Genomic DNA, 16,622 nt, shown 5'->3' on the forward strand with positions numbered 1-16,622 from the left:
GCATTTATTTGGCAAGGTTGAAGAAGGTTAGAGAAGGCTGAAGAAGGTTAGAACACCCCTTTCCTGGCATTACCCTCCCTTCAATACCTTTCCCAGTAAATATACTTCCCAACATTACACAATTCTTTACCTGTTTCGAGATAACCTCACATTAAGTCATACTTTCATTTCTTTCAAATAAATAATTTTTTATATCCTATTTCCCATAGCGCTGAACTTCCTCATTGAAAATTTAATCGATATTCAAAACAGTATTCTGAGTAGTCAACACGTCCTCGAGTAGGACTGAAGCGACTGTTATAATCGTACTGCAGGAAGTTTATCAACATTGACAGGTTGCTGAGACCCACACCACCATCTTGAAATTGTCTTTTATCTGTCGATATTTTAAGCCACTATTTATGATAATATTTTATTCGGGTACATCATGATACGCGCGGGATTGAAATTATTATTTATTAATACGTGTAATACTTATCTAAAAATAAGATGAAGTTGTTTGTAATATTTAAAATCTTTACTTTTTCTTCTAAATCTTTTTCATGGCCTTCAAAGTACTGGTGGTTTAACTTAAGCTGGCGCGTTCAGAAAACTCACACTAACGCATTTAAAATCTACAGGTGTTGATTTAAAAAAATGTTGTATTAAATTTCAACCAAATGTGCTATCTTTTTTTTTAAATTTGGTGTTGGATTAGAGGGTTGTGTATATGAAAAAAAAAATACAATGGGTTAAAAAGTGTAATATTAATTTACTAAAATAATTTGTTTTATTATTTTATATTTTTCAAATCATGTTTTAAAACGTTGCATTTTACTAATATACAATTTAAATTTGAAAAAATATTTTTTTTATAGTCAATAACTCTAGAACTAGAATGCAAAATTGTGTAGATTGTTTTAAGTATATAAACAACAAGATTTATTGTTTATCAATAACTGTGTATACATATTTTCTCCGAAATAATTTTAAATTTTAATTACATTATATTAATTATTTTTATGATGAACACAAAATACTAAATAAAAATCATTCTTGTTTAAAAATAAATACTCGTAAATATATGACATTTTCTTAAGTAATTGTTTTTATTTTCGCTCTAATCCAAAAGAGATTTCTTAAAACATTTGATATAACGATATATAACATCAAGATTTTTAAAATCAGTATTCTGTACATTGAAAATGTTTTTGTGTAAGTTTTGCAAAAGCACCATCACTACATAATCGACCTATTCATGATTTGATTAATTGAAAACACCTACATATTTATAAACCAGTGTTTTTAATCCGTAACTTAATACTCGTACATATTATTATATTTTTACTTTTAAGAATCGCAGCAAAATTGAGACGAACGCAGAAGCATCCTGTGTACAGTCGCGTGCACAGAGTTTTTAACTAGGGTAGGCAGTAGAAAAAAGTATGTTTTACATAGTATAAGTACCTAATCAATCTTACCAAACAGTTTCCTTCACTAGTCACATTAGTTTGCATCACTATGCTGTAGGTAGTTAATATTGAAATTACCTAAGCTACATCAAATATCCAAATAAATGCTAAATTTATATGATATATTTCTTATTTTGAATATAATTTATACAATATATTACTACGAAATCCTTTTTTTAAATATTTTTATATTTTCATTTATTACGGTTGCTACACTCGAAATTAAATAATTTTGGGCTCTATTTGATATTCTCGTAAATGCACTACTAGATAATTGCAAGGGATTTTCCAAGATACCGACATATTTAGCTAGCAAATCAATAAGTTCCAAAAAAAATATCTTTTTATTTTTTTTTTTTAAATAAACGCGAAACAAAAATACTCTCGATTAAATAATTATAACAGAAACCAATTTGAGGTTATTTATTCGACGTGACTGTCTTTTATTAAATACTAATCGAAAAAAAACGCTAGATGTCAGTAACGTATTCGTTTGTTCTTTCTAAAACAATGTACCTACCAACGTTCAAAAAGCACTGCCTACTAGCTTACACATACACGCGTAATTACAACTGAAATAAAACCCACACATACACATTTCGTTCCCGCATCGCGTTATGTTCATATGGAAGAAAAAGGCATTTGTAGTTTGTGCTTCTCCCGACCCAGGCCGATAGCGACGCGCTGATCGGTACAATATATTACTTAACCGAATTATCTCTGGCGCGTTTTTCAAATTTAAAAAATAGTTACTAATATTTTTGATATTATTTTTTGCTATTATTTTAATGAAATTCTAGTAGGGTAGGCACTGCTTATGTCCCTTTATGGAACGTACGCCACTGCCTGTGTATATTGTATTACCATATCATTAGCAACTAATAAAGCAATGGTTGTCTATGTCACTCCCATAAGCGCATCTGAGCGCGAGAGAGACAGAGATTATTTTCATAATGCGTATGCCGTGCGATGTCATACCATGGGCACATGCGTACCATGGTGAATAATCACGGATACTACACAATGCGTATGTGTAAGTATAGTGCACGCGCCAGCTTAAAAAATCCACCAGTACTCTCCTCCCGATACAATACACTTACGCCAACGTTTTTTCCAATCCTCGAAACAATTGTTGAAAAAGATGTTCGAGATTGAATGTTGTTTTTGCTTTTATTATTATGCGTTTATTTTACAAAGACTGGCCGATATTATGAGCAACTTTTTACCAAATTATGTCAATGTTTCTTTCCTTTCTCGATATGGAACTAGAATATTTTTATTTAAGAATCCTTGTACCTTGTGCAAATCATCGGTGCCATTTTGTGAATCTCAATACAATAGAGGGGTAGTAGATAAACTAACACATTCCATATTATATTTTTACATTTGTAAGTGTTTTTATTTCATGTAAATACATAATAAAATATTTTGTATACATCTGTGTTCTTATTTATATACATTTATGTGTTCATGCCTTGTGTATTGTGGAAGCGAAGATGAGGGGCAGGCGGGGTATGGGACTTAAAAGGGCATCGTGTCTCAGAATCTTGCACAGTGGTGGATGCAGAGCGTCGCTGGTGGTCGCCAGCCTCTGGTAGGAGCGGCAGAGAAAGAAGTATTCATTGTATGCGAATACCAGTGGCGAGCCACGATTTATTTTAAAGGTAATCTACCAAAAATGTTCGTTAATTTATGCTTACATACTCGTATAATTTGTGTACCTGGGAAGTATGTTTACTAGGGATGGAAAGGTCGAGAAAGATATTGAAAGGAGGGTGAGTGCCGGGAACAGGGTGAACGGTGCACTGAAATCTACTTTGGCAAACAAATGTTTATCGCAGGAGGCTAAACTAGCAGTTCACAATGGAGTTCTAATGTATGGGAGCGAAGTATGGAATTGGAAAAATTATGATGAAAGTAGGTTGAATGCTGTCAAAATGCGATCCCTCGGGCGAATGTGTGGTAAAACAATGTGTGATAGGTGCACAAATGTCGAGATCCGTGAAGTGTGTAAGGCTGAGACATGCATTATCGACAGAATCAAGAAAGGGGTGCTGCGTTGGTTTGAACATGTGGAGCGAATGGACAGCGAAAGAACGGCTAGAAGGATCTACGATGCGAATGTTGATGGATGCAGAAAACGAGGAAGACCGAGAAAGACATGGCACGATCAAGTCCATCAAATACTTGAAGATGGACATGTCAAAAGTAGGAATAATCGGCGTGCGTGCATGAGAAGATGTATGAATGTAGAGGAAGCGAGGTCTGTATGCCAAGATAGAGTGTTATGGCGTTCTATCTATGTTTGTTTGTACTCGTATAAAATCATTATAAGACTATTTTTTCTGTGGTTCTGTGAAAATCAACTCAAACAACATTTATTACTAACCACGCGATATACAATATGTAGCTTTATTCTACACTATTTTAATACAATACTTGTACAAAAGTTTATTTACAAATACTACAATGACATTTAGCCGATATTTCCATTATGATTTAACTGTCAACACTGAGCACTGGCCGATTCCCTTTAAAATGAATAATGCCAAAAACGGTCACTGCGAACGGGTTGGGCGCTGGGCGCACTTTATAGATATTTTTTTGAAGGAAGATATAAACAGTGGTGGTGATTTTTAATAAATAACAATTATTTAATTTATTAGCTGTGCATAATCGCGTATTTTGACGATTCATCCCTGGCAAATACGTCGCCCAATAGCAGCATTAATCATTAATTTGATACATTAAGACACAATACGCTTCAGACTCAGCTTGCCCAGCGCTTCTGAGGGCATATAAAGTCTCCTTGGCGGTGCCCACATACAAAGAAAAATTGATCATTACAGAACGAGAAAAGCTGCCCGAAGGAGCTCTCTGTAATCTGGTAGCCTTAGCATCTTTGTGCTGAAAGAAAGTAATCCAGAAGTACATAATATGTACTTCATCGGATTGAGAAAAAGAGGGAAGTGAATTCTTCACTGACTGGGATTAAATTGATTGGACATGATCAATTCGCCGAAATGATTACAAAACTTTTTAAAAGCCACCAGATCTGTATATTCGACAGGGCCTATAACTATTTTTCTTCATTCAAATGTTGGGTATTAGAGAATCATTTTTATTTATATAAACAGTATTTTACATGCGGCCGCTGTTCATTTTTAATTCCTTATTTATTTGAAAAATTTTAGTCTGCATTACTTTACGGGCTGTTTAACCCATCACAATGCAGAATGTAAATATAAGTTAGAAGTTAATGAATAGAAAGCAGATAGCTGCTAAATTGCCGATATGTACAGAAAAATAGATCCATATTATCCGCGGAAGCCGTATTCAGCAAGTGAATAGCCCTATGCATTAGTGTGCGTGCTTATTTATTTATTGACACTTTATATACATATACAATAAATATACATATAAGGGCGGGCATATTGCCTTAAGGCAATTTCTTCCTACCTACCCAAACCGTTCAGTTTGAGAAAATTATAAATACATGGACATATTGAATCTTACAATTTTACACAAAAATTAAAAGCAAAGATTAACAAAAATAAATATATGTAAAAAAAAAAAAAATAACACTTTACTATGAAGAGAGGAGAGGGGATGGGAAGGAAAGAAGAAGGATAAAGGAACAATTTAAATATTTAGATAGTGACATTTCAATCTCGACTTAAATGTAAATAAAGAAGGGGCGTCTCTAACATTAGTGGGTAGATTATTCCACAATCGAGCGGCTACTACTGTGAAAGAGGAGGCAAAAAAATTAGAGCGATGACAGGGTATTAAAAGGGTTCTCTCGTTACTAGAACGAAGAGATAGTCCGTGTTGTGAAAGAGGTTGGATGAGCTCTCTCAGATAAACAGGCGAAGTGGGATTATTTAAAATATTGTGAAGAAGTGATAGAATGTGAATGTTTCTTCTATGCCTGATACTGAGCCAGTGTAGTTGCGTGCGATACTCGGTTATGTGGTCAAATTTGCGAAGATTAAAGATATAACGAATACAAATATTCTGCAATCGTTCTAACTTATCAAGCAATTCAGAGTTAGCATCTGGGTGTGTAAAACAGTGCATGACATCTCGCTCTAGTATAATTATTGGGAACATACAAACTGATCTCTTTCAGTATATTTGGATTATATATACTTCCAGAAATCAGCTTGTGGAAATGTTTCCGTAGAATAATTTGATGACGAGATTTGAGGGTGTTGTAATCCAGCGTCCCTTCTAAAAATAATGTTGGATACAAGAATGGATAATTATAATTTTCTTTGAGATGTAAGTATCGCAAAAATGGCTTCATTCGAAGAGTTTGCCCAGACCTGCTGTGGGTGGTTAATTTACGTCGTATTATTTCTAATCGCTGTCATCGTCGCCGTCCGGCTTATTGTGATCATCGTCGGCGAGCCTGGAAGAGATTTCCTTGGCCGGGTTGAAGACTCCGGAAGTCTGGGCGTTGCAGACGTAACAACGGGTGGACTTCTTGTAGTTGGCGAGCGCGCACGTCTCGCAGAAGTAATGCTTGCATCTGGAAACAGGGAAACGATGTATAATGACAAGACATGTACCAGGGGCGAATGGTGATTTTATTTACAGGTAAGCTATAAAAAATATCATATATTTGTACCTACATAGGAGGTTCATAATATAATGTAAGTAACATATACTATAAATTGATATTTTTCTGTGGTTCTGTGTGATACAATAACTCTCATCCATGAAATCTACTCAAACGATGGAACTTCGTGATATATTATATTATATAGATATATTATCCGTTACGTAAAAAATTCATTAAAAAAAAAAAAAAAAATACCATTATGAATTCAGTCAATATTAGGTGTTCAATTGAAATGTCAACTAGCCGCATTGTTCTAGTAATTAATAGTGCTAAAATCGGCCACATGGAGCGCTATATGTCCCGCAATATGACGCATGAAAGTAATTATATCAAAAGTACCATCTCAAAGAAAAATAGTCCTTAAGAAACAATGTTTGAAATACTGTTTTCCAAATCAAGAATATTCAAATAATTTGTGTAATATGCAAGTTTAATCTAGGAGAAAAAACCCACACTGGGGTTAAGACATTCAAAATATAGTATACTTATTTGTATGAGAGGATAAGCTGAAATAATCGGCTAGTTTCTTGGCTCACTGCAGGCGCTGGGCGCGCTTTATTAAAATTTATATTTATATTATGATAAAAATACAAACGGTGGAGAAGAGTTTAAAATAAATGGTAATTATTAATTGGTTTTTCTGTAAATAAAGTTACAATAAAACATTATTATAATTAGTTAAATATAATGGTAAGCTGTGCATAATCGCTTCTATACACGGTTCGCCCCTGACATGTTCACATAGGTTTTAAGATTTCTGGAAGATTATTGATACTTAAGATTATTACACTGAAAGTAAAAAATTGTTTTTAACTCTTAAGGATTCGATACATCGCAATATTGTATAGTCCGGTCGTGCGGGAAGTTGCAACTGTCAGGAGATGTTGAAAGACAACAAATAACACTCACTTGGTGATGACGGGATCCTTAAAGCTCTGGCGACAGATGAAGCACTTGAAGGGCAGGCGGTCCTCGTCGCTGTCGATCTCGTAACGGCCGTCGTCCCCCGAGTCGGCGGCCGCGGCCTCTTGGCGCTCGAGCTGCCAGCCGTGCTTGTAGTCGCCGCGGTCGTGCAGGAACTTGCAACTGTCTGGGGACGTCGACAGACAACAACTGTTGTAATTGTGATATGAGGAAGAATGAGGCTATTCGACCTTCTCACTTCTGTTCACTGTACTTCATAGTCCTAATGCTCTTAGATACATCTTCTTACTTACCTCCGTGAAAAATTTCAACGCTTATCAGTTCATGGTTTACCTCTTCATTCTAATTCTCAAAGCATTCTCTTAATTAATACCCATCCACAATTCCTCTTTCTTCTCTAACTCATATAGTGTCCATGCGGCTCGACTGTGGAATCATCTCCCATCCACCATCAAAGATGTTACTACATTATCTCTGTTTAAATCACGTCTGAAGAAACATCTCTTTTCTCTTCCTTAAACTCTCCTTTCCTCTTTGTTCCTTTTTCCCATTGAGTAATAGCATAATTGAGGACATTGGAAGCAAATATAGCAAACTCCTGTTGTGGCGTTTTCGAAAAAAATACCAAAATCTGCTACACTAATGCCGAAGAGTATTTATATTAGAAATGTTATTTTCACTGAACTTAAACTTTAAGTTAATTAGCTTTAATAAAAACACAAATTCAAAAAACTTTCTTAACATTTTGTAAATTTAAATCTCAAGCCTGTCATTGGTTGAATAAAAAGGCTGATGGATATTGCTATAATAATAATATTTGGCTGATTTATAAAGCGCCATTTTTGTAAAAAATCACCTCAAGGGCGCTTTACATTTGTATACCTAAACTTACATTCTAACTAAAGTAAAGTGATATATTATATTTCCAGATTTAAAATTGAGGGTATGATAGTCTAAAGAAGTGGGATTTTAGTTGGGATCTGAACTGACTGGGACTGTCAATGATTCGTAAGATTGAAGGCAATCGGTTCCAGGCAGAGGGGCCGGCGGCGGCAAAAGCACGACCTCCAAATTTAGTGTTTGGGGAGCGCCGGATTTTGACAAGTTTTCCTCTTCCTGAATCAAATGCTGACCTAAGAGTAGATTTTCTTTGACATGTATTTTCCCTAATACAAAGGTCCGATAGGTATTTTGGAGCCATTTCATGAAGGGATTTGACTACTGTCCAGCAAAGCTTGTATTTTATTCTCTCTGGGCTTTTTAACCAGTGCAAATCTCGAAGATGTTTTGAGATGTGAGAATATTTTTTTACTCCCGTAATAAGCCTTGCTGCTGCTATGTTTGGTATGTTTGCTTAACACTATTTTCAAACCATGAGAAGTATGATTTTAAACTACATTTGCAACTAAACTCATGATTTTTATAAAAATAAAGTTGATAAACTACAGAATGACAGTACAGGTTGCTATCTTTGCTTCCAATGCCCTCAATTTTAAGGTTATTTATATACAAATAAAATTATTTCTATTTTTGTATATCTTTTGCTTTTTTTTCATCTTCTATTCTATGTTTTGCAACGTGAATTATAAAAATAAACTTTTATTTTATCAGTTAGTTGGAAGAAATTGCCATTGGCAAAAAGCCCGCCAATGTACAATTTACATTATGTACAAAAAGTTAAATAAATGAATGTTTGTTTTTACCTCCAAAACCACAAAAGCCAGTCTCTTTGTAATCTTTGCAAATGTCAGGCTGGTAGTCCCACCTGTAATCAAATACAATCATATTGGTTCCATATTTTTACTGACGGTCCCCTGGAATTTGAAATACCGTAAAGCATTTAAATTATTAATACAATGTCTATGCGTTGTAGGCACAAACTAAATAATAATATTTACAGTCGAAATTGGTTATTACGAGGAAGATGAAACCGATTGAATTCGCTCGTTACAAGCATTACTCGATATATATGTTTGGATAATTTACATATATAGCGCCATTTTTGTGAAAATCACCTCAAGGGCGCTGTACAATAAATGAATATCCCAGCACGTCTTGCAGCTACAGAGCGTATGGACGGTTGGGATTCTAGTTCCTCGTCTCCAATTATGATATATAACAATTATGATAAATAGGAGCTAGATAACAGCACTTTTTGCAGCTACAGAGCGCATGGACAGTAAGAAATCTAGCCCCTATCTTCATTTTTTAAAATTATTTAACAGTGAAGTTTAAAGTTTAAGTGATATTTTAAATACTGAATGAAAAGCAAATTTATAATAATAGAAGTAAGATAACAACAAGTCTTGCAGCTACTGAGCGCATGGACGGTTGAAATTCTAGACCCCATTTACTAAATTTAGATATTTGATAGTTGATAACATTTACAAAATATGATAGCTAACATCACAAAAAGTCTTGTAGCTTCAAAATGCACTGACAAGTGGAATTTCAACAACATAAGAATGATATTTTGAGTTTGTCCAAATTTTTATAGACAAGGACTGGATTCAACTCCCTGGGGAGCTGTTCATATTAACATATTACAACAGAGATGAAGAACATTTAAGAGAAGGTAATATAGAAGTCTAGGCATCTACAGGGCTTATGACCTGTCAATGGCTGGTTTAAGGGGCTACTTTACACACTGTGTAACATTCACCATTCTGCCCATATTTAAACATCTATATTCCTTCAATTCTTTCATCTGTTGATGTTTGTGAAGTTAAAGAGCTGAAACCTTTATTTATGCGGGTGAGATTCATCTAATTGAATTATTTCACCTACATACTAGGCAACGCCTGAAAATATTATTTTTTCAATTTCTATACTTCTTCATGGACCACAAATCTTCATCTCTGTTGTAATATGTTAACATAAGAATGATTAAAAAAAGTTAACAATAAAAATAATTTTTAAAAGACACAATAATAATACATCGAGCAAAGAACTAGTAAGTATGGCAATTAAGTGAATGTGTAACAACACAAAAAGTAAACAATAAAAAACTAAAAGATAGCATTCCTTAACTTATTATTAAGGTTAACAAGACAATAGACGCTACTCAAACTCGAAGGGTTTATTTTGGTATGCAGTTTACAGGATCTATTGTCCTTTTCCTAGTAAATAACTGTAAAAACATTTGGTTCACATTTGGCTGTTCCCTGGGAGATGATAGTAGAAACGCATCAGTGTGCGTAGTGTAGAGTGTAGGTACCAAGGAATCTATCCGCATCTTGTCAATTTTGTGTGTTATTATTAGCGCATGAATAAGGGAGGACTCTTAAATTAATTTTGTATTATAGTACCAATATTAATTAAAAGAAAAAAAATAAATAAAAAAACATTGGTGTGAGAACACAAATTAGAGAAATACAAACATTTAACAATAATAACCTGACAGTTGCTCTTAAGTTAGCGGGCGCTCTGATTGGTCCTTTCCTGACCAATCCAGAGCTTGCGTTGCCAGCTGCAGTGTCCTTCTTTTTGTAATACATCGCATAATTATTTATACCTCGGTAAACCTGTAAAAAAAATCATCAACAATGTCTTTATTTATTAATATACAGAGATGAGAATATTATATTATTTTTTATATTTTTTTTTATACTTTTTTTTGGACCAGTTTAAGGCTGTATGTTGTAGTTATACAATTTTTCCATTTTAAAATGCAACACTTTCAGAATCATACCATTTAAAAATAAAGTAAACAAACATTAGATGAAAACAATTGTACAAAAGCAAACCATCACGCCGTTTCTCTGTAAGGGTAGGCAGAGAGGATAGAATGCCACATCACTCTATTTTTGCATACAGATCTAGCTTCCTCTACATTCATACATCTTTTCATGCACACGCGCCGATTAATCCTACTTTTGACATGTCCATCTTCAAGTCTTCATCTATTTCTGCATCCATCAACATTCGCATTGTAAATATTCTAAGCCGTTCTTTTGCTGTCCATTCGCTCTACATGTCCAAACCAGCGCAGAGCCCCTTTCTTGATTTTGTCGATAATGCTTGTCTCAGCCTTACATAAGGTACGGATCTCAACATTTGTGCATCTATCGTACATAGTTTTACCACACATTCGCCTGAGAGATTGCATTTCGACAGCATCCAGCCTACTTTCATCCCTGTTTTTCCAAGTCCATACTTCACTCCCATGAAATTTGTTCTATTGGTCTATATAAATTGGTTATGTTTTTTATGATTATTTTAGTTTTTTATTGTTTATTATGTTAATTAGATTTACTACGTTTTTTTATTGTTATTTATTTTTTTAAATAAATATTTGCGTTCTTATGATTTACCCAAACATTTAATTTTGAGGGCCATTTTCAACGAGTTGTAAATAACTCACTATTACAAAATGGGAATCAAGTTGGGGTAGAGTGGGATTCAAACCACGGACCTTTGGTCCATGAGTCCGAGACACTAGCCACAAGACCACAACCCGATCTAAATTATTATTATGTTAACTTTGTTAAATAGCTAATCTTAGGCATGTTTCACATTTTGTAAAATGTTTCCCTCGGCACGGGACACCCCAGTGAGGGAACATTATTCTGTATAAAAAAAAGAATACACACAATGTAGAAGTATAAATAAATAAATACATCAGGGTCGGGCCCAGGACTCCGTTTGAACTGCTTGGTAATTTTGCCTGTCGCGACATTTTTTGCTGTTGTAAAATATATATTATCAAGGTTTTGGGTGTTTTCCTTAATTAATAATGCATATTATTATTGCGATTTTTGTTTCATTTCCAATTGTCTTTATTTTAATTTTAAGATCTATTATGTTTTATGTATTTCAAAGTTGTTTATGGTTTATTTGTTTTTTCTGCCTTGTCTGTAATATTGTTTTACTTTCATTTAACATTTAATTTGTAAATACTGTTTGTTTCTGGCTAGTATAACCATGAACGGTAAAAGCCATAATAAATTAAAAATAAAACATTATTTAAAACAATATTTGTCATTCTACCTATGTTTTAAACATCTATACTCTTTCAATTTACCAGTGTGAAATATTTTAAATAGGGCTTATAAACAAAAATAAAACATATTTGCTGTTTCCTTTGAATACGGAGCGTTCAAATAGAAACAGTATTTACAAAATAAAATAAATACCTTATCATCCGCTTGTCCCTCCAATTCTTCATTGATAGCCATGGCTTTTTCGAAGATGGCCTGGGCATCGCGGTCCTTCGCCGTGTCCATTTCGTAAGTGGCTGTTGCATTCTGATCGCCGTGGGTCAGCTCTTTCCCTTTGGATTTATAGCTGACGCCAACCTGAAAATAAATGCATTCAAATATTTATGTTTTTGGTAGACATTTCTAGATGAAACTGTACAGTTAATGACTCAAACTTCAATATCGTGGGTATACTGGCTAAAAATGTTAACTTAAAAATATGCGGATTTGACTTAATGATTTTTTATTTTTTATTTTTTTATTTATTTAACTTTTTGTACATAATGTTATTTGTACATTGGCGGGCTTATTGCCAAATGGCAATTTCTTCCAACCAACCAATAAAATAAAAGTTTTATTTTTATAATTCAAGTCACAGAACATATTCGATAGAAAAAAAAAAAGATTAAAAAGTTAAAAATATATAAAAATAGAAATAAACGTATTTGTTTATAAATTACCTTAAATCAAAACTATTACTCAATGGAAAAAAGCGGAAAGAGGAAAAAGGAAAGGAGGAGAGATTAAGGAAGAGAAAGGAGATGTTTCTTCAGACGTGATTTAAACAGAGATAATGTAGTAACATCTTTGATGGTGGATGGGAGATGATTCCACAGTCGAGCCGCATGGACACTATATGAGTATATATATTTATATAATGATGCAGTTTTGTAAAGTTTTTAACGCTCTACAAACTGTCGCGAGACAAACGGACGACTGCAGTCTCGAGAGTACGACACGGTGATCTATAGGGGGGGGAAGACTGAGCGCCTTACCTTCCGATAGGGAAATAATGTCACTTACAGAATTTTTTTCTTCATCGCTCGATGAATCATTTTTGGAAGCAGCCGGCCCTAGTTTTACATCGCTTTTGGAGGTGCTCTGAACGTTTGGATTGTGCTTCTTTAACTTCCTCGTGGGCAAGTTTACAGTGGGTCCTTCTTTGTCGCTGTCACTACTGGCTTAAAACATAAAAAAATATATATATTTGAAGTAATAACTTGGTGGTTATTCATTATATAATTAAAATTAAAATAAAAACTAAATATGTATGCCTTGAAAATGTACATAAACGTATAAAATAAGAAATTGAAAAAATAATTAAATTTAAAAAAAAGTTTGGTGCATTATTAATTAAGAAATTTGTAAATTCTATCTGTAACATTCTGTACATATGGCAATCAAGCTGCCCCTTTATTAATTCAGTCATTATTATCGACATATCATCAAGATCGTAGAACAACGACGGATGTGCAAAAAATACCACATCGACTTTCTTTTGTATCTGTTAGAAAAGGGAGATCATTTTTTTTTTTATATTTATTTATTTATATTTTTACATTGTTTGTAATCTTTTTTTTATACAGAATAATTTTCCCTCACTGGGGTGTCCCGTGCCGAGGGAAACATTTTACAAAATGTTAAACATGCCTAAGATTAGCTATTTAACAAAGTTAACATAATAATAACAAAAAAAACGTAATTAATCCAATTAACCTAATTATAATTAACACAATAAACAATAAAAAACTAAAATATTCATAAAAAACATAACCAATTTATATAGACCAATAGAGAAAATTTCATAAAGAGTGCACACATTTTACCTATTTGGCTTGATCCACTCATCGATCCGTGCGCAACCCACCTCCACTATCCATTTCTTAATAGCAATTTTAGTTTCCTCTCAATCATAACCATAATACACGCTCCACGTCTAATGATGGCTTGGTAGTACCAAAAGTATGTAATAAGTATGGTAATAGAACTCTCAAATATTTAGTACCTAGCATTTTTAATTTATTGCCGAAAAAACTTAAATTTAACTCACATTGTAACAAGAGCAAAATAAGAGAGTGGCTACTACGATCAAAAGTTTATATTTGAATAGTAGCTTGTGTGTAAATATTTTAATTTTACATATATTTTCTTGTATTTCAAAAATAAATTTATATATTATTACTCATCTATACATGTATATTCTGATCTTTCCGGCTGTTGATTTATATATGTTATTCATTGTTTTTTTTAATGTAAATAATATTATATAAGTTAGTATAAATATAATCTCCACCAACAAGCTACAGAAAGTGGCTTGGTGGGATTTTAGTTTTAGTAAAAAAATAAACATTTATATTGTGAGAACTTACTAATTGTCCTTATGGATAATGGAAGTAGATTGTACACTTTAACCGAGTAGTAGGCCAATCCTCTTTGACCGAAGGTTGTATTTATTTTTTTGCAGCATCAGGGTGGAGTATCTAGTAACTCTTGTATTTGTAACGGAAGGTAGAGAATAATGTTTACGTGCGTATAGTAACAAAGTTTTTACATAAAGTTGTTTTATAGATTTGACATTAAGATTTTCAAATATACCGAGGGAGCTAGTTCTGATTGGGACTCTTAAGATAAATTTTATTAAAGCTTTTCGTGCCATTATTATTTGCTTGATCAGTGTGTCATACTAACTTTCATATTTTATTTTGCTATCTTTGTAGTCTGTTTAAATATTATGCACAGTTAATAAAAATCCTGAAGAGGGGCAATGTGTTATTGCCGAAACTACTCAGTTGTGTAAAGGAATAAATTGGTTCATAAAACAAAGTTATTTTATTTCTCAAATTTATTTTTAACGATGATCCACAAAGTTAATGCTACAATCATCCCAAACATTTCAATTTTGGGAGGCATTTTCAGCTTGTAAATAACACACAATTAGAAAATGGAAACCGAGTTGTGGTAGAGGGGTGCGAACCTCGGGCCTTTGATCCGTGAATCCGCGATACTAACCACGGGGCCACAACCCGATTTTTTATCACGGAAACAAAAAAACCCTCTTTTAGACTAGATTTTACTGATTAATTTTTTACGGCCTTTTAAACCGATAAATGTACAACTTCGCCAGAAACCGAAGGTTATAAATTCAATTACTAAAAATCATTATTAGGTAGGAACTGAATAAAATAAAAAAAAACAACGAAGCAAAAATATAATACAAAAATGGAACGCTATTCAAATACCGATGACAGCTAAACATAACCTAACTAATGTCAAATTAAATTGACAAGGAAGTAAAACGTGATTTCAAAAATGTAAAATAATTCAATTACCTTCGTCTGAACTTTGTTTTTGTCTTTTACGCGCTCCTCCGCGATTATTAAAACGTCTCTTTTTAAATCCAACGTCCTTTGACACTTCCGGAGCAACTTCGGCGTCCGACATTTTTGTTTATGATTTTGATTGGCGTTATTTCTTATTGCCAGTACCAAAAACCAGTGTGGCCGTTGCTAGTTAATTTTTGAAAATTGTATTTTAGCAACAAAAAATAACCTGGGAAAAACATCAAATTTTCGTTTACACTAATTGATTTTCGTAAGCTGTAATTTATTTAACATATTACAACAGAGATGAAGAACATTTTAGAGAAGGTAATATAGAAGTCTAGGCATCTATAGGGCTTATGACCTGTCATTGGCTGGTTTAAGTGGCCACTTTACACACTGTGTAACATTCACCATTCTGCCCATTTTTGAACATCTACATTCCTTCAATTCTTTCATCTGTCGATGTTTGTGAAGTTAAAGAGCTGAAACCTTTATTTGTAATTTATTTATTAGAATTTACATTTGTTTACACATTCACAAACTTAAGTTAGTTTAGCAGGATCATTCCCCTTTCCACATCAAATAGTACATAGGGCACTTTTGTAAACCAAAGGCAACGTATTTTGATCATTTGTTATCTGATCAGTCCTACGTTCCAAGTGTCAGCCCAGTGGCGCTATATACAGTTTTTATTTAACGCCAAGCATTGAGAGGGGGTTGTAGAAGGGCTCCGTGGTGTAGTGGTCAAGACGCTTGATTCACGCACGGAAGGTTCCGGGTTTGATTCCCGGTGAGAACACAAAAATTAAAATGTGATTTTTCTCAAGCCTGGGTGCTCTGTGATGTAATTCACCACTGCAATCACTGCTGTTGTGGTGCAAAAAAAAAATAAAATTGGTTTCATTCAAAAGGGGAGGTTATAAAGTTTTGTTTGCTACCTCGTCAGTAACCGCCATGCAGCGGACCGGTGAGCAGCGTGCGTTAGCCGTCAAAGCGTTCCTTTCGAACGGCCGCTCCGTAATCGCCACTCAACGTGCCTTCCGCAGTTAGCTCAATATTCGACCTGAAGGCCGGGTTCTTAATAATATCGCGTGGAGAAAGCTCTTGCAACACAGCCAGTGTATAGGGATGTAATTTAAGGTCAGAGTGAAGAATTCGTCACACAGGGCGGTCAGAAATCTCCAAAGCGACTGCATGTTTGCGCGCCGAACGTCTAGAAGAACGCAAAAATGACTGCATCAACATTTTCGGGTGTTTTAGTAGGTCGCTGACGTACTCGTGGGCTTGGTAGAACATTAAAACTAATGAGATTTCGCTT

At 33.9% G+C, this 16,622-nt stretch overlaps 1 protein-coding gene across 1 annotated transcript; it reads right to left on the reverse strand.

The window, feature by feature from the left end:
• Positions 1-3,828: 3,828 nt before the first annotated feature.
• mdlc (RING finger protein mdlc) lies at positions 3,829-15,442 on the reverse strand. The gene is made up of 8 exons (XM_088226297.1): positions 15,311-15,442; positions 13,005-13,162; positions 12,138-12,299; positions 10,399-10,526; positions 8,706-8,767; positions 6,988-7,168; positions 5,508-5,985; positions 3,829-4,823 (listed from the first exon to the last, which is right to left on the reverse strand). Exons 1-7 carry the CDS (start codon positions 15,420-15,422, stop codon positions 5,814-5,816), a joined length of 975 nt encoding a protein of 324 aa, XP_088082423.1. The 5' UTR covers positions 15,423-15,442; the 3' UTR covers positions 3,829-4,823; positions 5,508-5,813.
• Positions 15,443-16,622: the final 1,180 nt, after the last annotated feature.

Source organism: Micrasema longulum, unplaced genomic scaffold (genome assembly GCF_059751315.1).
Source record: "Micrasema longulum isolate JH-2025_06_02 unplaced genomic scaffold, ASM5975131v1 h1tg000420l, whole genome shotgun sequence".
Classification (NCBI taxonomy): Eukaryota; Metazoa; Arthropoda; class Insecta; order Trichoptera; family Brachycentridae; genus Micrasema; species Micrasema longulum.